Source organism: Poeciliopsis prolifica, unplaced genomic scaffold (genome assembly GCF_027474105.1).
Source record: "Poeciliopsis prolifica strain line A6 unplaced genomic scaffold, Auburn_PproV2 SCAFFOLD003, whole genome shotgun sequence".
In the NCBI taxonomy this organism is placed as follows: domain Eukaryota; kingdom Metazoa; phylum Chordata; class Actinopteri; order Cyprinodontiformes; family Poeciliidae; genus Poeciliopsis; species Poeciliopsis prolifica.
In genome coordinates this window covers 584,150-609,981 of record NW_026562378.1, presented here as the reverse complement: position 1 = coordinate 609,981, position 25,832 = coordinate 584,150, and the positions used below count along the sequence as shown (strand labels likewise).

General features: G+C 38.6%; 1 protein-coding gene and 2 non-coding genes across 3 annotated transcripts in view; all 3 read right to left on the bottom strand.

Annotated features, from left to right (window-relative positions):
• The window catches only part of cntn4 (contactin 4), a 199,033-nt gene that overhangs the window by 67,977 nt on the left and 105,224 nt on the right, over nucleotides 1-25,832 (bottom strand). Inside the window, exons 6-8 of the mRNA XM_055026948.1 lie at nucleotides 12,241-12,444; nucleotides 9,015-9,117; nucleotides 6,824-7,008 (exon numbers count right to left, since the gene is read on the bottom strand). Of these exons, the coding sequence (XP_054882923.1) occupies nucleotides 6,824-7,008; nucleotides 9,015-9,117; nucleotides 12,241-12,444 (492 nt within the window). The remainder of the gene's footprint in view (nucleotides 1-6,823; nucleotides 7,009-9,014; nucleotides 9,118-12,240; nucleotides 12,445-25,832) is intronic.
• Nucleotides 25,119-25,190, bottom strand: trnaq-uug (transfer RNA glutamine (anticodon UUG)). The gene has a single exon. It is a non-coding gene; the product is annotated as a tRNA-Gln (tRNA).
• trnaq-uug (transfer RNA glutamine (anticodon UUG)) lies at nucleotides 25,618-25,689 on the bottom strand. The gene has a single exon. It is a non-coding gene; the product is annotated as a tRNA-Gln (tRNA).

Genomic DNA, 25,832 nt, shown 5'->3' with positions numbered 1-25,832 from the left:
TTCTGTAAATGTCCTCAGCCTAAGAAAACAACAGTTTTTACTATTTTTCTTTAAGTTTTTATTCATTATTCATGTTGTTGTTTTTTTCTTCCAGAACGTATTTTATTTTCCTAGAGTGGCTATACCTGAATGAAAGTGAAAAATACTGGCTCCGTATACATTAAGGCGGTTCCTAGTGCCATAAAACTACTCCATTCGATAGAATCTGAATAAATGATGGTATAATTATACAGGAGGAGAATTGATTCTTCCTGTATCATGCAGGTAACCCAAGGCTAGTTAATGATTCAACCGAAACAAAGGTACATAAAGCTAGATTTGTAAAGCTCTTGTGTTCTGCTTTCTACATTCTTCTTGATGTTCAGGTCAAGGCTTTATCACCCTATATCACAGAAGGCTTTTGGCAGGATTAAATGAAAGGCCGAATGCACTTTTCCATTCCACAGACCTCACCTAATGCCACTCTCAAGGACTGACCTTTGTCAAGTCTTTCCACTAACAGCCTACACTAATTAGCTCCCACTGTACGATATTTTGCCTTTGGGTGAAGAAGAAAAACAGTGAGAGAACTCCACTGGCTCTATACGTATATCTGTCAGTATAGCTTAACAGCTTCAACATATAAGTATAGACTGTGTGTGTGGCTTTGTATTTGATACACTGTAAGGACTAACAACACATACTAAATTGTGGAGAGTGACTGTTCTTTATGAGGTTGGGGATTAGGTCTAATACTTAGGTGTGAACTGAGTTTAGGTTAGGGCCCCCCTCCCATTTGGATAGTGAATAATTATTGAAATACATATCTTCCGCACTGGAAAGGACCCAAACATTCTGTTTTCTCAACGAGATTAAATTGGCAAGAAGTCTATGTGGTTGGAATGGAAAAATTCTGTATTGATAACATTTGTATTGGAAAAAAACAACCTTGTCTTCTTTTTTTGTGATTGTTTTCTTTTACAGCCATGTTGTTGTCCAAATAGGATGTATGTGTACAAATAAGAAAAGTTAGCTTTTTAGCTAGCCAGTTAGCTATGAGGAGCCAGGATACATTTTGGAGTCCATACGGGACGGTCTGCATTTTTGTTAGGTTAGAAAACGTTTTAGACTCCAATTCCTGGGTGGGCATGATTCATAGTTCTTTGTTCTACCCATGGTTCTCCAGCACCAGAGGATTTTTGATAAAGTCTACCCATATTCTGGGTTCTTGTTCCTGGGTGATGGCGGTCCCTTCAGACCATGTTTGGAAAAAGACATCTTTGGACAATTTACCTAGGACCTGGGCTCCTGTTCATGGTTCATGGTTAGGGTTAGTTATATATTGATAATGGTAAGGTTAGGGTTGGGCTGCAAAAATGAATAAAAAATGAATAAAAATAAATGCAAAGTCCTTGTGAAGATAGACATATTTTATGTGTGTAGGTTTTTGTAAGTTCATAACTACACAGACAAAAGGCCAGCAAACAATTAAGCACAAACAGGTTGGTCGAGTGTACTTGCAGTGTCATTAAGAAGTTTTTACCCCTTACATTTCCTTTTTTATCACACTTAAATGTTTTAACATCCAAAAAAGACAACCTGAGGCTGTCTTTCATTATAATGTCCCAGCCCATGCCTGTCCTGCCTGCTCTGTTTTTGTGCTGCCCTTTTCTCTATTTTTGGAGCTTTTTTTTCATATCCTCCAAATCTACAAATTATTGATCTGGTCAACCGTTCTCTCAATGCAATTGATATAATTTACTTGATAAGAAGACTGGGCACAGGATTTCATAATAACAGGATTTCTGCTTTTTGGAATGTACGGATACCTGGCTTATTGACAAATTTGTGGACTTGGCCGAACTAGCGAACACTCTGACTGTTGGTGTGGACAGAGACGCAAGTTGCTGAGACTCTAAAACTCACTAACAGAATGGAATTGATTACTAGTTTTGGTTCAGTGGAACGGCCACATTAATTTGGATAATTGGGAACTGAGATGTATTGGTGAGACTTTATGGGAGATTGAAATTTATAATCTACCAGACCTAACACATTCTGTATCTAAATTGGCTTTCCCCATGTTGCCTTGGAAGGCCTGCATATTTCCAATCTCCTTGAAGATATGTAAACATAACACCCCTCCTGTTATCAGCCATGTGACTGAGGAACTGGATGCTCCCAAGGACATATTCACTGATAACATCATATCGGACTCATGTCGAGACACTGAGCAATTGGTTAACATGGCATTATAAATGCAATACATTATCAATGTATTGCATTGATAATGCAATACATGTCTTTGTTTTGTCTGAATGCTGAGTGTGCAAACTTTCCTAATGTGTCGTTCCCTCTTCTTTATTTTCTATTACTTATTAGAAACTATGGAGTACCCAATTTTAATGCAGAAAAGTAATTAGAACAAACTTAGAATCCAGAGACTGTAGCCTACTATTCACTCTTTAGCTTATTTTAGAAACTGTAGAGTACTCACTACTTAGACCAATATTATACTTCTTAGATTAATTTGATTATTATGCAGAGATATTCCTGTTTTTGCAACCCAGAAAATGAACTAGAATGAACGTAGAATCCAGAAAAGGTTCTTCCAGAACAGGAACATTTAGTTTTTATTATCACTTTAAAACTGTAGAGGACTCATTACTTTTACAAATTTAGAGCATGCTTAGAAAGCTCAGAGAATACTTAAGCTTATTTAGCAACCCAGAACATGGAACCCAGAACAGACTTAGAATACAGAAAAACTACACTTAGCAACTAATTTTTAAGACTTCCATTTTTCCAACTCAGAAAAAGAATAAGACCAGAGGACACTTACTTATACTTGTCTCACAACCCTAATATGCATATCTAGAACATATACTTTGGATCAATATCATTAGATTCTCTCTTTTTCTCTTATTTTTCTCTTTCCTTTGGTTTTCCTTATGTTGTTTGTATTTCCTTTTAATTCATTTAAAGTACTTTGCAGTGCCTTGTTGCTGGAAATGTGCCATACAGTATAAATAAAATGACTTTATCTTATCTTATCTTTCACTGTACTACATGAAGGAGTCAGGCACAGATTCAGCATCAAAATTCTTTCTGGTTCAAAGAACGGTTAGTATTTTGCTGCAGGTCTCTGAGAACTCTCTGGCAGATGAGGAGGCACTACAAGGTTAGTTGAAGTGTTGACATTTGACTTGCATGGAGGCTACACCTTAGCTGTCAGTCCAAATAGTGAAACTGTTTTCTTTTACAGGTAAGGGCCAATAGGGGATTCTTTTATTTATTCTGTTACAGAGAAGAGGTTTTTGTGGTACGAGATCAACTCCAACCTTTACTGTAGCTATATGTTGTTTTTTTGTCAATGATAAGAAAATACAGTCAGCTTTTTTGGCTTCCTTTTATCAATCTCTGACAAGGTTTGAGAACCAGATGTTTTGTAGGGATCTCAATAACATCCATATCGCATATTACCATACCCCTCTATCAAAGAATGCCAGATGGGCCACCTCACTTCCTGCACCTTTCAGGACTGCTTTGCCGTCATTGCTATTTCAATCTGTACTGTCAGGGTGCCTCGCTCCATCCCTCACCTGCTGTGCACATATCGACTCTCAGTCAACGCTCTCCAAATGAAGGCAGGCAGTCCATCTCAGCCTGTAAGAGGCCAAGCCTGTATGCAATCAGGCCAGACGTCAAGAGGCGGAAGCAGAAGAAAGATGGGAATTTACCTCATTAGGGAAATCATCGTGAGATTATGTGACAGGAAACCTGCAAATACACCAATGCAAATGCAACCAGGAAGTCATCTGAGTTACGTCAGTGCAAATAAGCAAGTAGACAATCACTTTTTGTCTTCAACCTTCACTTAGTGGTGAACAATATTCTACTGTCCCATGGGCTTAAGACCCAATTGACCAAACAAGCTTTTTACCTTGACCTTGTATGCAGTTTTACAAATTTTTTAGTGTGGTTTTGAGAACTGACAGTCTGATGGGACAACAAACCACGCTTCCCCCGCTTCCAGTGTAAATATTTTTGCAAGGGACTTTGCACCATTTAATTTGTTCACTGTCCATCATCAGTTAATGAGTTTTAACTTCAGTTCCTTAACATACGGTGTAAAGTCTATGGGGCTTCATTTCTTGCAACTTGACCAGTGATATCAAAGGTCCATATCTCCATGTTTGACCAATGAACGCAGTAGCACTGCAAAATAATATCTACATTTCTTCCTGTTTTGTACAAACTAATGCTCTCTCTCTGTCCCAGCATGCTTTGGTGTACAAGATACACCACTATCAATCATACCGCTGGCATACACTAACAAATGCCTCAAAGGCTTAATTCAAAAGCAGCTCAAAGTAAGATTTTTATCACCTGGCTACAGGGAAGAGAGAGGCAGGGCCTGACAAAATACATCTGAAATGAGAGAAGAGTCGGCTCAGAGGGATTAGTAGGGCTGAAGCTGGCAGAATCCAGGCAGAGGTACATAACAACAAATTGAGAAATGTCCCAATTGACATACTTTGTGATAGCTGACACAGCATGTTATATTCCTTTCTTTTTGACTGATGATCAAAGAGAGTTGCAAGAGATATTTCATCTGCCACATTTGAACAGCTTAAGGTCAGAAAAATGCAAACATTTTCTACAGCAACTGACAGCTACGAAATAAACAGATTTCATTATAAAGAAAAAATAATAATATTTGGGTTTACATGGTTTTTATAATGTAGTGAAGAACCACCCGCGGTGGGTGAGAAGGAATTTATATATATATATATATATATATATATATATATATATATATATATATATATATATATATATATATATATATATATATATATATGGTGGGTGAGAAGGGAATTATTTATATATTTTGTAGGTAGCGCTGTTGCCTTGCAACGAGACGCAAGAAGATTCTGGGTTTCTTTCTACATGGAGTTTGCATGTTGTCCCTATGCATGCATGCTTCCTCCCACAGTCCAAAAACATGACTGTTAGGTTAATTGGTCTCTCTAAATTCTCCTTAGGTGTGAGTGTGTGTGGCTGTCTGTCCTGTCTCTCTGTGTTGCTGGTGACCTGTCCAGAGTGACCCCTCCTCTCGGTCAAAACATTTGCTAGAGATAGGCACCAGCACACCTCCTCAACCCAGTAGGAACTGTAGATAATGTATGAATATGTAATGTCTGAATACAAGGCCTTGTGCATTAGGGTGAGAGTCAATACTTCACAAGTGAAACGATGAAATATATTACTAAGTCTGCTGCCACTGAGATAAAAAAACAAAAAAAACAAACAATAATATTGACACAAACATTTGTGCAGAAGGGATTAAATTGGGACATAAGAATCATAGTGCAAAATTACCACACTGTTACAACCCAAACATTAGCCAAAAGTCTATTTTCCATTAATGTTGTTGAATACCATATGAATACCAATACCATATGAATTAAAATACACATTTTTGGCATACATAAAGATAAGACCAATTATCTCATGTCTTCAGTCTTGCAGCCTATTTATCTCCAAATCTTTCTGCTTTGAGATTACAATAATGACAAGGCTGTGTGTCGTCTCACAGCATCACACTCCCTCCACCAAAAGCTGTTCAGCATACTTAACTCTGACGCTCGACTTTTAAATGAACTTTCCTAACAAACATGGCACCACTTAAGAGGAAATAAAAAGGCTTTCCAATAGCTTCAGAAATATTGACACACACATGCAAAAAAACAAAAAACAATTACCTAAACACTCATTAAAATATAAACTACTGTTCAGCATATATTGCTTGAATATGTGCCAAAATAAGGACGGTAGCGGTGATCTGTATTGTACTTGTTGAGAGGACAGTTGCTCATTAATTTTTCCCGATGGTGCTAACAGACAGAACAAGGGAATTATGATTTGTCTTAGTGATTCATAAATGGTGTAAAAGATTAAAAAAAAAAAGATAATCTTGTATAAGTTACAAAAACTTGATAAAAATGCTGTATTATTACTCTTCTCCATGCCTCCACTTGCCCTTCAACCCTTTCTTACTTTTAGTAAAGAAACATAAATTATTACCATTCTCTTGCTGAATTTTTCCTCACAACAAACAACCAGGCATGTTTTTCTTATTCTGCTGCTGGTTTGATCATTTTTAGAGATTTATCCAAGTACTTGTTGATCAAAGAAACATTCGGCAGTTCTGTTGGATCTCACTTCAGTGTTTTCTTTCTGTTTATTATAGACATATTTCTCAACCAAGGTTACATCGATTATCACTTTCTGGTTGTGATTATTGTTTCTTGTTTAATTTTTGCTTTTTACAATCCGGAGTGTGTGCAGATGCCGACTTCTTAAAGCTAACCTGAGTAGCGGTGAATCCAGTTGGGGGATCGCCAGCAACAGGCAAATCCTCTTCCGGCTCATCCAGATGTTACTGTATGCAGATTATGTCCCTGACATATGCAGCCCTACTCTATTTAACAGCTTTGATCTTCAGTCAAGTTGGACGTCAATCATGGTGCCATCTGGTGGAACCCAATGAAAAGCTCACCAACAAGGTCACATCCAAGGGCTCAGGCTCATCCGCATCACTCCTTTAATCTGGATCAAAATATTAAAGGCATCATGGCTGACAGGCTTTAATCATTTGATGTGCCATTAAAACCGGCCTCTTTGCTCTTGTGTGCCAAACAATCTGCCGCTGATCTCCGCCACCTGTTTGTAGGAAGAGTCATGTCTGTTTTTTTTTTTTCTGCCCTCTCAGTCTGAGTCGGTCTGACAAGACGTACCTCCATTGTGGTCAAATATTCATGTGCAGCAGGTCACCTACCGTAGAAAGAGAGCTTTCCTTTCACCGTGTTCATCCCCCGGGAGTTCTCGGCCACGCACTCGTATGTGCCGGCGTCCTCCTGTTGGAAGTACGGGATTTCCAGGACACCGCTGGCCTTCCTCATGTCCACCTTCCTGGGAAACGGGACGCCGTCCACTCTCCTCCAGCTGATGGAGGGCGCCGGGCTGGAAAATAAGGGGTTGAGGTGTTTTAGGGTCAACAGATAAAACCAGCAGTAAAAATGTTTAATGAAAAATTTGTACTTTTAATAGAAATGATGAAGCATTTAAAGTGCAATCTGAGTTGTAAAAATGTTTAACCCAATTAATATCAGGATTAGTCTCTGTCCCTCACTTATTCAAATTTAATGACTTCCCTAAAAGAGCTTGAATTATGCAGTTTGGACTTTTCAACATCCTCACTGATCTAAATATAGCTTTCTGAGTTAAAGTCTGCAATTCAGATCCAACACTAAAGGTCGGCATCCTGTTCATGGAAGAAAGCCGCTGAAATGCCACGCTTCCGCTCCATGTTTTTCTTTCTCCGTCTAATGACCTTAACATGAAACATACTTTATAATGCCAGCCTAGCGTCCAGTTTGGAGAAAAAAAAAAAACAACAGGAGATGTTTGGACCCACCATTTGACCAATCAGGTTGGTTTCCTTTTCCAATTATCAAGGACTTGTACCCTCTGCAAGGGGAACTGTGGGCTATGCAGAAGTATCAGCTGGCATTCATAACAGGTGTTAATGCACATATAAGGAACAATAAGAAACATGTAACAGAGAAAGTTCAGAAAATATGAAGTGAGCTTCTGTAAAAAAGGTAAAGGAATAAATATGATATTTTAATCCATTGTAAATTAAAATTTAGTTTTAGAAGATGAAGCTAATTGTCTGATAATCGGAGAAGAGACCAAATGAGATTCTATTAACTTTAAGCAATGCAACCATTCACCCATCATAATACCAGGGTTTCCCCCAGTGTATCATAAGTCTGGTGGACGCTTTACTTGAGCGTTGTTTTTTTTTTATTTTTATTTTTTAAAGCAAATAACTTAAAAATAATAATGATAATCAGGACTGAAAGCATCTCTGCTGCAGTGCACATTTGACTGGAAGGGCAGAATTTTTCCTGAAAGAAAGAAAGATGGGTTTATAGTTTTTAAAGTTGATGCATTGAACATGGAGTGTGGATCAATCACGCCTCTACAGCTTGGTTTCTCTGCTGCCGCTGCTTGTTGTCTGGAGTTTACCTCAGCACGGACGGTTGAAACCATTAAACCAAATTTATAACAGCGTTGATAGTCTCTCAGCTTATTTATGTGATGGGCCGGTTCTAAATGTGTTCAGCATTACATCATGTTCAGATCCACTAACTGATGAGTTTATTTGGATTTAGCAGAAGTGCAAAATATTGACGTTGATATTTATTTGAATTGAATGTTTTTCATTTGAAGGCTAGCGTGTTAGCTTCCACTACTACAGTGATGTATTTCATTTCCAACAAGCTGCTATTTCTATTACAAATAAAATAACTATCACTGTCAATATCTTCACAGAATCTCACACAGAAAATCATTTCTCTCAATCCTCTAACTACTTCAGCTACAGTCTAATATTAAAGTTCAACTTGGTAGAAAGATGAGCCTTTTGCCCTGAAGCAGTCACTTCTTGTGAAAGACACATCTTAGCTGTGTTTCAAACTGTTAGAATAGAATAAAAAGTTTATTCATATTTGAGTCATATTTTATGAATCATTACAAATCAGTTGTAACATGGGAGGAGAAACTAAATGAGCAAAAATGATTTTAAAAATTGGATTTTAGCTATTTCAGTTTAAGACATTTATTTCCAAAATTGCCTGTAATTTGATAAAGTCATTGAAATTTCTTTCAGCTCTTAAATGTGTCTGACCACATGTCATTTTACTGGTTTTATTCTAACACTTTGTTTTGTTAGTCTGCAGCCTTTTTAACTTGGTTGATTCAATGCACCTTGGTAAAAACACATCCTTAGTGAATTCTCTAATACCACTGAATGACCACCCTGTTGACCTGTTGACCTGGTTTCGAAGTCCAGCTTAAAACACACAGATACAGTCAAAGTTTCTGCAACACAGAAGTGCTATCTTTTGTTAGTATTCTGCCTTTAAATGATGCTGAGCTCGCTCAGTGTGCACTTTGCTTACTTTCCAAGAGCGAAGCATTCCAGCTTCACAGTGGATCCTTTGGCAACGTGAACAACCTCTGGAAACTGAACTTCAATCTTTGGCTCGTATTCGCCCATGACACCTGAAAGAGAAATGCAAATGATCCGCAGCGTTAGTGGAGAAGTGATTCTTTTCCCTTTTCAACTTAGAGAAACACAGAAAACAAAAACTAAACTAGTTTTGGTTTCTTCTGGAGTGCCCAAACTACTTTTTTCCACATTCAGTTTCTTTTAATTTGAAAAAAAAATCATCTTTTTTTTTTTTCAAATTTCCATTGTTCTGCAATATGAGCAGCTGAAACACGTTCTGCTTTCTCACAGGGCTGCTGTCACAGAATGCTAAAAATAATGAGAAAAAGAGGCCAAAACACAGCACTGCAGTTGACATGTGTAACACAAATGTTCAATAGCAAAATAACAACTTGGAGATTTCTCAGACAATTTAAGCTTTTGCATCCAGATGCAAAAGTGGTTTGTAAGCCAGTTACAGACCACAAAACACAGCCATAAAATCCTCCTGAGTCCTGCCACAGTCTCTTCAAAGTATCCATTCGCTTTCAGTGAAGCAGCTCTGGCAGATCACATTGTATCTGCTGTGCATGCTAAAAATCTCTGCTTACAAAAAGAATAAAATGGAATGTTGCTTTAGAGATTTACATGTTTCATGACGACTTGAAAAAAGTGAACATAAAATCCAGGTCTTTGCTTTTTGATTTATGCTCAAATATGTGCCTGTTTCAGACGATTGCTAGATACAATGTTTGACATGAATTTTAAAAATTCACTTTATTTCAGTTTCCTGAACATCTGCGTTGTGTTTCTAGGGTTTAGGAAGATACTCTGTTTCAGTAGAAAAAGACTCCAGGTTTCCTTCCTACACTTTTACATTTACATCACTACATTTACATCCACTACGTCTGTTAGTGTTAGGTTGGTCGCTAAAGTTTTGGTTCTTAGAGCTCGCTTCTCACTAAGAGTCGTCCTTCTTTATGAGGGAGCGGCAGTAAACACAGCAGCACAACAAGCATCACAGCAAGGGAGAAGGGAGAGAGAAAGAGAGAGGAAGAGAGAGAGAGGGAGGGAGAACCATCTAACCACTTTTTTCTCCTTTTGCTGCTCAGCTCTTACTCTCAGTGTAAGCTCTCTGCTCACAGCTGAACTTTGTTTTGATAAGAGGATATGGGATCATACCATTAGGTGAAAATCCCACTCTCTGGACAGACAGGACAGTCAGATGAATCCATCCACTCAGTTAATGAACAAAAACCTATAAATATAACTGACAGCTGTAAGAGAAGCAACATTTGGTTGAAGAGTAATATAATAATAAATTAATATTATGGTCTGCTCCGTAGATTTGGTAGCAGTGCTTCATTCATTTGTTTTTTTAATTAAAGGTTTGCTTATAATATTATGCAAAACCAAGAATGTGTGCTTTCATAACAAAACAAATATATCAATAAAGGAAGTAAAAGGCTTTTCATATAGGGAATATAGAATGCAAAATGATTTATTATATGAAACGTTGCAAGTTATGTTCACATTTGGGTTTGCAGATGAAGAGCCACGTGGGAGCTGAAAGAGTCAAACTTCTCCTCACTGTCCATCACTGCGACTTTACTTCATAAAGTCCATGTCTGAGGTTTTTCTTTAAAAAAAATAAATAAAATGTTATTGGTGCTAATTTGGACAAAGCAAAGTCTAAAATGTTTGGTGACTTGAAATAGAAAACCTGAATTCTTCCCCTCAGCTAAATTATATTTATGTTTGTAATTGTGTGCCAGGCTATTTCTCCAAAACGCTGCTGATTGTCAGCTGAGTGCACCAGATTACTCCTCAATAGGTTCTTCCTCCATCGCTGTAATGCGGAGGCCAGTGTTGCTCAAATAGCTTCAGAGACGGAGGAAACAGCCCCAATTTCATCTTGTGGGTTTGGTGAGGCGTGTGTTATCAGCACGGTTCCCTGAGTGACTGTGAAAGCTAATTCAGATCCTTATCACAACTGTCTCACAGCGGAATGTAACCACAGTCCCATCAGCCATGTTAAAGCAGACAGGTGCAAGGGAGAACGTAATTGTCTCATACTATAACCTTTTGTAAGGAACACCTGTTTAATGCGCCCACCCTCTCACCCGCAGATCCAAACCCCACAGCTCCCATTTTGGTGGAGGCGGCTGAGATTTATCTGCTGATCCATCTGCTGGAGTGAAATAAAGATGAAGAAAGAGAAAAGTAGTAGAAGAGATTTAGGATGAAAAAAAAAACTCACCCTCCACACCTCCTGGGACAGATGCACAAAAAAACATTAATAAAAAATGCATGCATTACCTTTGATGCATGTCTTCCCCCTTTCATCAATTTTATTCTACTATATTTGTTAATGTATATAAAATCCATTGGATTAATTTTTACCCGATTGCTAACGTTTGGCTGTGAAGAATGTAATACGTTAGCTTCATTGTGAAAGTAATTGCGCTGTGAAGCGAACTGGAAATTGCATGCACTGTAAACATCACTCCCCCACTGAGAACTGCTGATAAAATGTCTTACACTTTCTTCCTGCTCTGATTTCAATTGCTCAATATTTGGAATTGAGTCCAACTAGCACTGATAAGCTGTGTTCACACTGCCAGTGCTAAACTACCAGTAGGCCATAATTTTGAAACATCTCAGAAAATCAATGTCATTATTTCCACCATCTTCTTCTGTACGCTGATTGGCCCTGTTGAAATTCTACTCGAGAGGTCAAGGTCAACGAGAGAAATCCCACATGGAACACCAAGAGGAGATGAGAATCAAGCAGAACTGCACAGGAAAGCAACAGCCAGGCTACCAATAACAACCAGTTTTTATTTTTCTGCTAGAAGTCACCAGGTTCTCATCTAAACTGTGTTGGTAAATGGGAGTTGTAAGGATTTCAGATGAAACAAGTATGATAAAAAGTAAGACCAGAGGAAATCTGCAAGCAGCCGAATACTTTATCCCAGTCCTGTGTTTTTAGATGAAACATTTTTTCATCTTTTAGCTTTGAACTGATCAACAGTTCAGACTCAGTCTACAACATAAAAGAGCATGAAAGGCTCTAATTTGCAGACCTTCTTACAGAACAGTGCAACATGCAGATGTACATGAAGCTTTTAAACGTTCCATCCACACCAGTCCTCTGCTGATCCATCAGCACACAGCGAATAACCAGCAGTGCTTACCAACGCTGCGGAGTACCAGCGGAGTGGGCGGGCCCTGGACACGGGTCTTTGTGACTGTGTTGGTCACCACACAGGTGTAGTTTCCAACATCTGAAGGCTCCATTTTGGCGATGTACAGATTCCCCGTCTCCTGTGAGACGAAGCGCCGGTTGTCCTGCTTCACAAACGTGGGGTACTCATTGAAGATCCAGGAGAAGATCAGATCTGTGACGCAGAAAAGAACATTTGTTCACTTAAATACAGAAGAAGCTTCTCACAGGCCATTAAAGAGAACTGCTCAGCTATTCCTAGAGTAGAGAAAAAGGCTTTAGAAAGTCTGGTGGTAGTGAAAATGAAAAATAAAACACATAGAACACCTGGAAATTAAACACAGGAAACGTAAAAAACCCCAAAAAAACTGGGTTCACTTTGACTCTCTCCATTTATTCATATTCTGCAACAATTTGTATTAAGAAATGTCTGCTGTTTGGGTGGATTACAGTTTTACAACCAGCTCAGCACAATTAATGACTCAGACTTTTAAGATATCATGTTTACAATCCAGACTTGGTGCGTTTATTACAGAAGATATACAAACATTTTCTTTTAAATCTACAAGGGTTTCGTACTTGGAGGATTATGTTGATACACAATGACTGTATATAGTTGAACCAGAAGTTTACATACACAAAAAAGCACACTCCTCTTTTGTTATCTGAAGTTAAATCAGACTAAATTTCTTGTGTCTTAGGAAAGTTAGCATGGCCTTGGATGATGGTGTACATATGGTTTAACTAACATAAAAGTTATTTCTTCATCATTAGCACATTTAGCAGCGCACACATGAACATGAATGACAGCGCTAAGCCAATCAGGGCTTCCTGGCCCTGATTGGCTGTATTTGTTTTCGGGAGAGGTGCATTTCTTCAGACAGTAATAGCAGCTCAGGAAGGAGGTGGAGGAGATAGATCCATCATTATCCGTCTCATATTAAACTGTAAAGATTTAATAATTTCAGCAAATATGGAAAAACAAATCTTACAATAAAAGTTCCATATTCCATATTGGAATAAGTCATGAGTAGCTGATCATAGTCTGATCGTTTATATACTTAACATTAATGTCATCAGACAAAAATATGAAGTTATGTGTTAATATTTTAAACACTAAAATGTATATATGCATAATAAATTACATTATTACAAGATGGCAGATTCAGCTAAATTTTTCAACCTCCATTTCTCTCACTATATGAATTCATGCAATACAATAATAAAAAGCTATAAGTGGTAGAATGTGAGTGACAACTAACACTTTAAAGTTTTTGTGATCCATGGCTGTATCTTAGCCTGCAGGCTGCCACTTTACCAGATGTGAGAGGCATTTCAACATTATAAATGCTGTGCAAAGGTGTGAAGCTATTTATTTTAATTAACATCTTTGCATGCTTGAGAAGCCAGATCAAGACAGAGGACTTCAGTTTACGCAGTTTTCTGGTTTATTACGCTTCTGATTTGAGATAATGAGGCACTTTAAAACAAGGAGAATGATTGCAAGTGCAGTACAGCTTATGCACTGACAGAGAATTTAATAAAAGGATAATATTCTGTAACTACTATGTAAAAATGATTAATGAGTACGCGCTACACTAAAGCCTCCACTGACCTGGTCAATAATCCAATTTTGTTAGAGTTGGTTTTTTCCATGGAGACAAATGGACAGCAGATGGACAAAGAGGTTGAAAAATGTGTTAAAATTCAAAATACAAGAGACATCGCGGTCATTCTCCCTAGCAGCTGGTTTATGATTTAACCGTTGACATCGGCTTGGCGGAGAAAGTTCAGAGGCAAATCAAAACTGGTATTAAGAATTGATTGCAAAGCAGAGGGTTGCCATGGCATCTCAAATTAGATCTAACCTCGTTTTACAACCTGGAGTCCCACAATTTCAAGAATCGGGCATCATGCGTGCTCCATATGTAAACACAGGAATTCGCCGTGTTAGTCACCCCATTCATGGGGCTCGCCTCCATTTGGCCACCAGCAGCTGCACCGACTGAGCTGGAGGAGGCAGATCAGAGAGCTGCCAACATGGGGAAGAGACGGGTCCTGAGACTGACTCATCAGCAACCTGTTCACAATCCATTTACAAGTTTCAATTCTGCAACTTTCTGAGCTGATTTATAGATTTTTGCTCGGCTTTTTAATCGCTAATTTATTATATGGAGTCAGTAAATAGGATAGGTGATGTTTCTGCCACTTTTTTTCTGTTTATTTTGATTACTATGTTGCAATTAATAGTTAATTGTGCTGTATTATCAACCATTGATAAAAAGTCCTGGTTTTGTTACACTGGAAAAGAAGACCTGGGAAACGCATTGTAGAAATGTTGTGTTTACAGCCTTATTGTAACCTAATCAGTAACAGTGAAGACGATTGGCTTGTCGACATCGCCCACAAGGACGATCACAGAAAGTATTGGCTACTGAAGCTGCTTATTTACAAACGGGCTGATTTTGGCACATTTCTTCAACAAAACAGATGAAAAGCAGGAACTAAAGGTAAACAGACTGTACAGGACATGGACACTCTCTCCACATTCTATTTTTGTATCAAAAAGGCTTTTTCGTTTAAACTTATTCTGCCTCAGACCGGAGGAATTGTTTCGCATGGCAGTGGCTCAGGGCTACATTTTTGAGGGAAGGCCCAAAGATTTTTTTATTTTTAACTGAATTTGCAATAACCAGACTTTATGTGAAGCTCATGAGGCATCATCAGGTTAGTTGGATTAATATGCTGAGATTTTTACGAATATGAACAATATTCAAGTATTTGAAAAAATCTGAAGCTATGGCAGATTTTGTTTTAGGTATAAAACAAAATCGAATTGTGAATTGTTGCTATGTATTAATACCTATCAACATAGATAGTAATGTACATGAATGTACTGTAATTGGCATAATACATTTTTTACATTGGATAAGAAATCAAAACTGGACCTCTGTTACTTTTATGTAAAGTTAACACATTTTATACACATCAACAAAACCCTTTGTGTTTTTCCTGCAGTAATTTACAGTTATTTTACAGTGTACACAGCAGTAGAACAACCAGACCAAAAATGCTAGTTTGCTAATAATGAATTGGCCGAAGGTCTGCTGGGGTTTTCTAAGCACTTGGACTTTGGACACAAATGAAAGGACAAAAACATGGAAAAAGAGAATTTTGCTAAGTAGTCATTCTTTAAGAGAACCAACATATGTTGTTCTTATTAGCTGTAAGTATCAGACTTAACATAAATAATGCACTCCTACAGTAGTAGGAGTCCTTCCTGTAATTGGTGGGTTGCTGATTCAAAATCCTGCTCCATTTCTCAGTTGTTGTGTCCTTGGGCAAGACACTTCACCACGTGGTCTTGCTGGGTTTCAGTTTTTGAACATAATAACTGAAATGAAGAAAGTTTTTGACAATATTGTAATTTCTGGAGATGTAGCTGTATCTCACTTATTAACAATTGTGAAATGACTTGAAAACAGTCATCAGCCTTTTTCTCCCAGCAGGAGCCGTTCCTCCTCCTGGCTCAGAGCAGTAGTAGTAATCATGGTTCGGAGCTCCAGCTCTGGGTGTGTCTGTCATTCATCCTGACGGCCACAGCGGAGAATCGCAGGGACCCGAGACACTTGGAGACAGGATAAGGCATGTTATGTGTTTGTTTCCTCTCCAGTGCGTCTGAACCACAGCTGCATCTGCTCATGTTCTGAGTATAAAACTCTTCTGGCCATGCGACAAAACGTGAGCTGCAGAATGCCGCAGAGACAGAAAGCATAATGAGACGCCTCGCAAGGCAGGAGTCAAGACAATCATCCAGGGCGTTGACAGTTCAGGTTACCCAGTGCTGCGAGGGAAAACAGGACATCACCGAGACAAACCGTGAAAAGGAATCGGGTTATTTAGGGTTTTACAGTCACTGCCATGGCAACCCAGCTGCCCTCTCTTTGGATGAATAGGGAATGTTTAAGATGAATAAATAAGCAACAGCAGCTTTGAATACACCCCCTTTCAACCCATCAAAAGAAAAGAAAGGTAACATTCCACAAAACGCAGACCCCTGCAAGCCCCACTTCGTGCTTCCCCTCTGGGTTAAAGATCACTTTGCAGGAGTCAAAATGAATAAAGCTGCTCCGCTCCAACAAGGACTTCAAAGGACAGGCCTAAATGAATATTCAGGAAGAGAACAAGATGTGCAAGTCAAACATGCCCTTCTCTTTGCACAGCTAAGATCACAGATTGGTGAAAATACGCAGATGGAGCATGGAGACAAAGATGGGGAGGCAGTAAACTCAAATCAGAACAGCCTTTATGCCAGACTGGAAACGGGAACGTCTTCATCAAGCTGGAGCACCTGTGGATGGAGACTGATGAGGTTATCCATGTCTGTGTTTCAGGAAATTAAAATATGAAGAGGACAGAAAAAATACAAACCAGTCAGATGATGTAAATACATTTAGATTGATGGACAACATTTTTGCTGCATTAATCTTGTCTGTTAACTGACCCAACAGCCTGTAGAGTTACACAGAAAGCAGCGGAAATGCCAGAATTTCATTTGAATAAAGTTAAAACAAAGGGCTTGCTTTGAAACTTTTCCTACAAGTTCTTTCTGTACTTAAATTGAACCACAAACATTTAAGGAGCTGAATTATCAACAATTCAGATTTTTTCAAAAAAAGAGGGGAGACATGCTTTTTAGAGACTCAAGATAAAGCCATGTGAGCTTCAGCCAGCTAAATGAATATATGTTTACAAGCTGAATGCTAATATTAGCTTGTTGGCTTCAACTGGTTCTTCCCAAGAAATATACATCCATGTTCATAACCGAAGCAAAAAATCTCATTCACACGCAACTTTGCTTAGTAGAGCAAAACCTCTAACTTTGGAAAATAAGAAAGAGAACTTTGTCATTTCTTTGTCAAATCTTTGTACAGATCCTTGTAATTTTTTCAAACTTTATGAAAAAGCCACTGTGTTTAATCCACACGGATATTGAGGTATATTGATCAGCAAGAAGGTAAAAAAAAAAAAAAACGAACCGTCTTATGGAGGCATTTTTCTCATAAAGTAAGCAGAAAATTAATGATTGGCTTTATTGCAAAATACTTTTTAGTTTTTCATTTCTTCTCACAAAGCATACATTAGTAAATGCTTTTTCAGGCAGATTCTCAACTGTATGTATAACTTCTATTGACATATTGACCTCTTAAAGGACCTTCCAGCCCCACAGTCAATGTTTTAACCAATGGAGGGTTTGACCTAACACTAGGAAATGAAACTCTTCTCACATGAACATTTTATAACACTTCCTCAGCTTACCCAAAAAGAACAAACTTCAAGCTTCTCCGTTCTAGATGAACAATTGTTTTGTTTTCTTAGGTAGTTTTTAAAGAAGAAAAGAGAAAAAATAATAATATCTTTAATCAACGTGCTATGTGTCATACTTAACAAAATCTTTTTTGTTATATGATTTTTTTTCACAAGGTGACACAAAATTGAATGTTTATAAAATACTTTGGTAGAAAAATCAAACAAACAAAAGAAACCCACCCAGAAAAAAACGAACTGAAAACTGAAAGAACGCTAAAAGAAAAAAAAAACAGGAATGAAATCTAGGAATCATTCTTTGGTTTGACATTGATTGAGAACCTCAACTTCCCTCTTTTCTTTTATAGAGATAGTTCTTTTCAATTTTGTATTACATGAACATAAATTACAATAATCCTTAAAGGGAGTCTTAAGTACTTTAGCCTGACAGGACCACTCAAAGTAAAAGCAGCTCCGGATGAATAGTAGGTAATAATGTTCCCAATAAATGGCTGGTGCATGAAGCCCTGGTAGACTGTGGCCTCAAACCACCACAGAGAAAAGTTTTGCTGATCTACATTAACATCCATTGGTAGTTATTTAACAGAAGCTGAAAACTACATTTGTGGGCATTTTAGATGTTTTCACAGCTCATAGTCTGGTAGACTGTTCGATTGGAATAATTGTTCAACTTTCAAATGTGATTCACTTTCACAATTCATTGTGCCAAACAAACCAAACCTTTTGAAAAGCCTGTTCCTCTCCTCCTTAATATGTGTTAAAACATGAATATATTTTAACACATATTCATGTGTTAAAATGGCATAGTCAAAGTTAAGACCTACTGTAAATCCAGTTCTAGAAAGCAGAGTGAACAAAAGACTTTTTACATTTTCAATTGTGAAAATAAGCCACAATTTTCCTTCTGCTTCAAAATGATCAACAATTTGATCAAAAAAACAAGTCTACATACTGTCAGATGGCTGTTTGAAAATTACAGTCTAAGTTCTTATCAGCTTTCTGCCCATGGGAACATTAATTAGTCATTCATGTTACCAACTTAGAAAGAATATAAAGATGTAACCAACGAGTACACACGTCACATGAGTGACATCATCCAGTGCAGCACCAGCCTGTTTTTGTTTTTTGTAATGTGATTCATTTCTATGAACTGTCCTGCAACTCTTCCTCCCAGTCGAGCCGTCTCCTCTGCTGAACCCCACAGGCTCCACCGAAAGAGCCAACGCATATTTATATCAAATCAGTCAATAGCTCTTTGTTTTTTTCATCAAGTAGAAGAAGAAAGAAAGAAAACAAGAAATATCTGTCTAGTAGTGGATAAATCGATCAAAATCGTTTGAATGTAATCAATCTGGGTATGTTTAAAATGAGGAGGAAGACAAGAAGGCAAAGAGTTTTCAGGCAAATCTTTTCAAGTTTGAGCTAAAGAAATCTGAAGAAACTTGACAATTACCAAGTCAACTTTTTAATCCACTGAAATTTATTGCAGAAGATTTAAATACAACAGAAAAATCTTTTATAAAGGTTTTGACTGTCTGCACAGAAAATGTTCACCAAAAGCTGCCAATGAGCTAGTTAGCTTCTGCTAGGTCAGCTAACCTCCATTGTCTTTCTTATCGCCATCTTGGGCTTACAGCTAATCAGAACCAAGGAGAGTAAATGGCTTTGCAAACACACCAGCCAATAGGAGTGCACTGCAATTGTACAGGAGCTTTTCTGATCAATCATTAATTATTCATATTAGGGGGAGAGCCGACATCACACAGTGTGTGAGAGAGACCAGGATCACCGAAGGTCAACAAGATCTCATTATTTCCAAAAAATAGAAAAAACAATAAGAGTTTTTATCACAAAATTTCCCAGACATTTTCTCACACAAGGCTACAAAGCTGGTTTATGGGCAAAACATTCATTGGGCTTGAAAAGGGTAAAACAGTCCAACTTTGCAGGCTAACATTTAGCTTCCTATTATACACTGAGCTGTCGTCCCGAGTTTAAAACAGTAGCATGTTGACAGCCATGCTAAGGCCATGCTCGACTTTTGTGTCCACCTCACTGACAGATTAACACTTTGAGTCTTCCTTGCTCTGCATTTAACAACACAACACACTGTTGTTTTAAAGATGTTCTAACATGTAACTATGATGTAAAAAAATCAGTGAATGAGCCATAAAATTGTTTGGTTTCGGTCACCAGCTGACGCATCCTTAGTCAGAACTTCTAATCTTTTTCAGCAGCATCTTTAGAAGATGTATTCAAAAACCTGTTTGTCTCTATATTGTGTTGCAGAGTGCAGCTCTCCTGTATTTGCCCCAGGCCTAAAGAATCTTTTGATCCACTGTTTCCTTTACAGGACCAGACAGGATGCACATGCTCTGTACTCTTAAAGCCTCGGGTGGGAGGAGAAACGGGGACAGTACACGCACAAGAGAGAAAAAAGAGGGAGGAAAAGAAGGAAAGAAAGAAAGAAGGAAAGATTAGGACAAGGGAAAGAGACACCCACAAGGGACTTGAGTCTTGAGTGGCCCTTAAAGGTCTCCCCCCATTAGAAAGCAGAGGTCAGCAGCATTAATACACAGCTAAACACAGTAATTGTGTGGTTGAAAGAGCACGTCTGGGTCACACTGGCAACCCATTAGTACAGCTGGCTTACAGGAAGGCAGACAATGACAAACTGAGCTTCTGATCTTCAGTGACGGACAGGAGGGAGAGCCAGTCTGAATGTTTGGGAGGAACAAACAAGAAGAATCCAATGTCCCTCTGTGAACCTCCACATGGTGATTATAACATACTTACAACACGCAGTGACAAAGCTATTTATCCTGGGTTCTGGCCTTCCAGTAAGTCCTGAAGTGGCAGACTGTAAGTGCTGGTAGGTGGAGGTCACTGTTACAATATTTAGGTGTTTTTTCTTCACCAGTCACAGTGACAGTAAATTTTAATGGCTGCTCATGGACCTTCAAATTTCTTCAATTTAACATTTTTTTCAACACAAACATAAGCGAATGCAACACATGTCAGGTGTGTGTAGAGTGTGCTGGTGATTTATTTCACCAGAACCCTTTTTAGAAGTTCTGGTGAAATAAAATAATCTTGTTTTTCAGTTTGATGGCCCAATAACATTTAAAGCTTGTAAAACAACAGCCTCTTGTGGAAGTAATTTAACAAAGTCTACTATACAACAAGGCAAACCTGTTGTTTCTACCCATTTTGCAACAAAAACGTGGCACCGACACTGAAGTTGCAGGGCAGGACACTGGGAAGAGAAAAGGACTGGAAAACAACACCCAGGTTATTTTTAATCCTGTCTGAATGGGTCAGAGCAGCGGCTCCGCTGGGCAGGTTAGCTGACCTTAGCATTGGAAAGAAAAAAGATGAATATGACTAAATAGTGCACATTTCCTCACTTTTATGCATTAAGACATATACTGTATTTTTAATAAAAATAAATAGCATAGTATGTATATTAATCAACACCCAGAATGTGTTAAATAAGTCAAAGACTAACCTTCATAAAGTAGAGCAGAAAAAAGCAGCTTCACACTGAAATCAAACTGATCACATGAGCATTGAAGCAAACAAAGCTCATGCCAAACAGTAGCTTAAAGAACTGATAAAAACAAGATGTGTGCCTTTGAGAAATCAGAATGTTATGATGACTGTAACATATTTTCCCTGGAGGACGAGGAGGGGAGGAGTGGGAGCAGGATTGCAACATCCATGCAATGTCTGAGTGATGCAGCTGAAGCGCTGGCTCCGGGCTTGCATCATTCTTTCAACAGGTAGAGCTGAAAGCTCAGGGAGAGAATGAATCCTCAACGGCCATGAACCCGGGAGACTCCCAGTGCAGCCACTCGTTTGGCCCAGAACAAGCAAGGACTAGTACCAGTTAGTTTAGGAAAATAATCTAAAAATACAAAAAAAAAAAAAAAGTCCCCAGAGATAAAATGTTGTTAGACACAAACATATAATTTCAATGCTTTCCAGGTCATAATGCCCTGCTTTCAGCTCCAGTGATTGTAATTCGCTGACATGCTCAATTGCAATCAGCAATCACATTTTAAATATACATGTGTGTCGTGAGTGCATGACACACATGCGTGTGCACGCGAGTGTGCACGTGTGTATGCAGGTATGTATTGTTTTCTTGATGAGATATTGTTTTTGATTAAAATGCAATTTACTTTTTAACAGATCATAAACATATGTTAATTTTTTGGTTAGGTCCGGCTGAGAAGCAATTCCTGGCCTCCCTAATCAATCAATCAATCAATCAAATTTTATTTGTATAGCACATTTCAGCAAGGCATTTCAAAGTGCTTTACATCATAAACACAAGAACACAAAGTCATGCAAACATATAATAGACAATACATTGTTACATATTACATTTCAAAAACAATTCTAAACAGGTGTGTTTTTAATTGCGATTTAAAAGAAGTCAGGGTTTCCGCTGTTTTACAGTTGTCTGGAAGTTTGTTCCAAATTTTTTGGTGCATAGATGCTAAAAGCTGCTTCTCCTCTCTTGGTTCTGGTTCTGGGGATGCAGAGCAGACCAGAACCAGAAGACCTGAGAGGTCTGGAAGGTTGATACACCGTTCAGTGATTTATAAACTAATAACAGTATTTTAAAATCTATTCTTTGAGCTACAGGGAGCCAGTGGAGGGACTTTAAAATTGGTGTTATGTCTCTATCTTCCTGGTTTTAGTGAGAACGCGAGCGGCAGCATTCTGGATCAGTTGCAGCTGTTTGATTGATTTGTTGGACAGGCCTGTGAAGACGCTGTTACAATAATCAATGGAAGATAAACACATGAATGAGTTTCTCTAGATCTGGCTGAGACATTAGGCCTCTAATCTTGGAGATGTTCTTCAGGTGATAGAAGGCTGACTTTGTAATTGCCTTTATGTGGCTTGCAAGGTTCAAGTCCGAGGCCATCACGACTCCCAGGTTTCGGGCCTGATCGCTAGTTTTTAGTTGTAATAACTGAAGCTGTGCATTGACTCTAGATCGTTCCTCTTTAGGTCCAAAAATAATGACTTCAGTTTTGTTTTTGTTCAGCTGGAGAAAGTTTTGGCACATCCACACATTTATCTGTTCTAAACATTTATTCAGTGATTGGATGGTTCAGAGTCACCTGGTGACATCGTAATGTAGAGCTCTGTGTCATCCGCATAGTTATGGTAGCTAATATTATTTCCTGTTATAACCTGAGCTAGTGGGAGAATATAAAAATTAAATAAGAGGGGTCCTAAGATTGAACCTTGGGGTACCCACATGTGACCTTTGACCTCTTTGATAAGTTTTCAATTGAAACAAAGAAATTCCTGTTCTTTATGTAAGATTCAAACCAGTCGAGCACCGAACCGGAGAGTCCGACCCAACTTTCTAGTCGATTCAATAATATGTCGTGGTCGACAGTGTCAAAAGCTGCACTGAGGTCCAACAGAACCAGCACTGTGGTTCTGCCATGCTATATGGATATCATTGAATACTTTTACGAGGGCAGTCTCCGTGCTTTGGTGAGCACGAAAACCAGACTGGAACGTGTCAAAGCACCTAATAGAACCTCATACCCCCAAAAAACTAGCAGGTGTTACTGCAGCAAAAGCTGCATCTACAAAATATTTGTATTGAGTTAAAAAGCACACTGCATCTTACAAATTGCTATTATTAAAAGAAAAATAGAAACATTAGATTTGAACTTTTCCACATTCTTACATGGTGCAATCTCAATCATCATTAAAACTGATTGCATGTTTGTACCGTGCAAGAATGTGGAAAAAGTTAAAGAATGTGTTTTATTCCTGAGATCTCTGTCACCTCTGATCAATGAAGCAGAGAAAAAAATGGTTTGATGTAAAGATGTATCAGTCGGTGCAGTTAGCAGGGACTGAACTCACTTCTGTCAGGTACCTTAATGCTCCCTTTGAAGTGTTAAGGACTCAGCCTAAAATTGCACCATTAAGTGAGTCCTGTGTGGACAAGCCTGTCATGTTTTTCCACAATTGTTATTTTCCCCTTGCACAGCAGGTGACGGCGCATTTCTTCTGGGATCAAACTCCCACATGCGCCGAGGGATTTGTGTTTATGCTGCAGTGCCGCGCCGCCCGAGGACAGAGCAGCGGGGTGGATGGAGGAGCTGACGGAGGCTTGCATGACGTAAACAGGAACCCTACTGAAACACATGCACAGGGAGCACAGGTCAGCGTATGACCCTCATACACAGACATCTAACAACCCACCCCCCAACGTTCATCACAACGGCAGGGCATACGGTAAACTTTAAGGAGCTTAACGGGAGCTTTAGGAAGCATGCCACTCACACACCCTCTGGGAGATGTGCGTGCATGTGTGCGTGTATGCTCACACTCCTCCATGACCTTTTCATACGTGATTAGAAAGCTCCAATCAATTCACCGTGTCACTCCAGGAAAACACTGAATATCCCATTTCACGCTACCGTCACGTTGTCAGTGAAGTTCCTTGTCACGACGAGGAACTTCAAACGCCGTGATGGAGTTTGCAGAAAAGTCTCTGTTAGCGGGGCTGGTGTGACGGTAACATGTGGCAATATTTCTGAGAGTTGAAGTCCTCAGACGGGGGGGAGGGGGATATGGGATTGTGCAAGGAGATTACGCATGCAGACGGTGAAATGTGTCATGTGCTAATCAGATTAAAAGCAAAGAAATCCCCGATGAAAAATAAAAAAATAAAAATAAATTGACGACACACGTAGCGCCATTAAAAAAACAGCAGGATTAACCCTGGGAAACCATATGGGTCCTCAGAGAATTCAGACTGTCACCGTTATGCGAGGGAAGCTCTATTTTCAGAAGGTCTACGTTTTAAAATGCAGCTCAGCACTAAAGTCTCAACACACATTTCCAAATTGGTGCATGTTTCAGTTTTAGATTTCAATCCAGAAGTTGCCAACAACATTTGCATGATGGGATTGAGTAACAAGGAAGATATATAAACACCAACATCAAAACTGTTAAATGTCACATTTACACACATTCATGTACAACCAGCTAATGCGAAAAGGTGTGATTTGATTGGTACCATCTGTCGTTTCATTAAACATGGTGCATCGTCTCTTATGCCACTATTACATTTTTCAAAGTAGCTGCCTCTATTTCAGTGACATGTGGATTCATTATCTAAGGGTGTTTTCACACGTGACAGTCCAGTGGTCTTGGTTTGATTGGGAACAAAATTGTTATATTTTCAGCTGCTGTGGTTCGATTTTGAACTAGAGCCCTTTTGCATGTGAAGCAAACTTGATAACCACTACACTACATAAATTCTTTCAGTAGAAAGACTTCCAAGTAGAGGGTTCAAAGGAAAGACTAATGTCATCAATGGAACAATGTCAATGTATTCTACAAACCCTCTCAGAGAGCCCAGAAACTTGGTGAACAAATGAGCACTTATACTTGTGCCTAATTTCACATTATACTACATAAACTAACCCTGAAATCCCAAAAATTATTGAATAATTCAGGAGAAGAGACTAAAGGTTCTACTGAGACTTGAACTCAGATTGCTGGAGTCAAAGTCCAGAGTGCTAACCTTTACACCATAGAACCTACACTTGTAAAAATAAGTGAATTAGCCTTGATGTCTAAGATCCTTGCATTGAAGTCGATTGGTATATGAATCATGATCAAAGACGAAGACTCATGTTGTCTCACTTCACCCTCTGAAAAGCATAACCTACAAAATTTGTTTTTGTCTGGATTTGAATCAGAGACCTTTCACGTGTAAAGCAAACATGATAACCACTACACTACAGAAACTCTTTCACTGAGAAGAGTGGCCAAAAGAGGGTTCAAAATTTGTTAAAGGCTAATGTCATTGATAGCAAAATGTCAAATTGTTACACCACAGATCCTCTCAGAGAGCCCAGTAACTTGGTGAACAAACGGGCACTTACACTTGTGCCTAATTTCACACTATACTACGTAAACAAACCCTGAAATCCCAAAAATTATTGAAGAATTCAGAAGAAACTAAAGGTTCTACTGAGACTTGAACTCAGATTGCTGGATTCAAAGTCCAGAGTGCTAACCTTTACACCATAGAACCTACACTGATAAAATTAAGGGAAGAAGCCTTGATTTCCAAAATGCTTGCATTTATGTTGATTGGTTTATGAAGCATGACCAAGGCAGAAGACTCCTGTTGTCTCACTACACCTTCTGGAAAGCATCACCTACAAAATCTGTTTC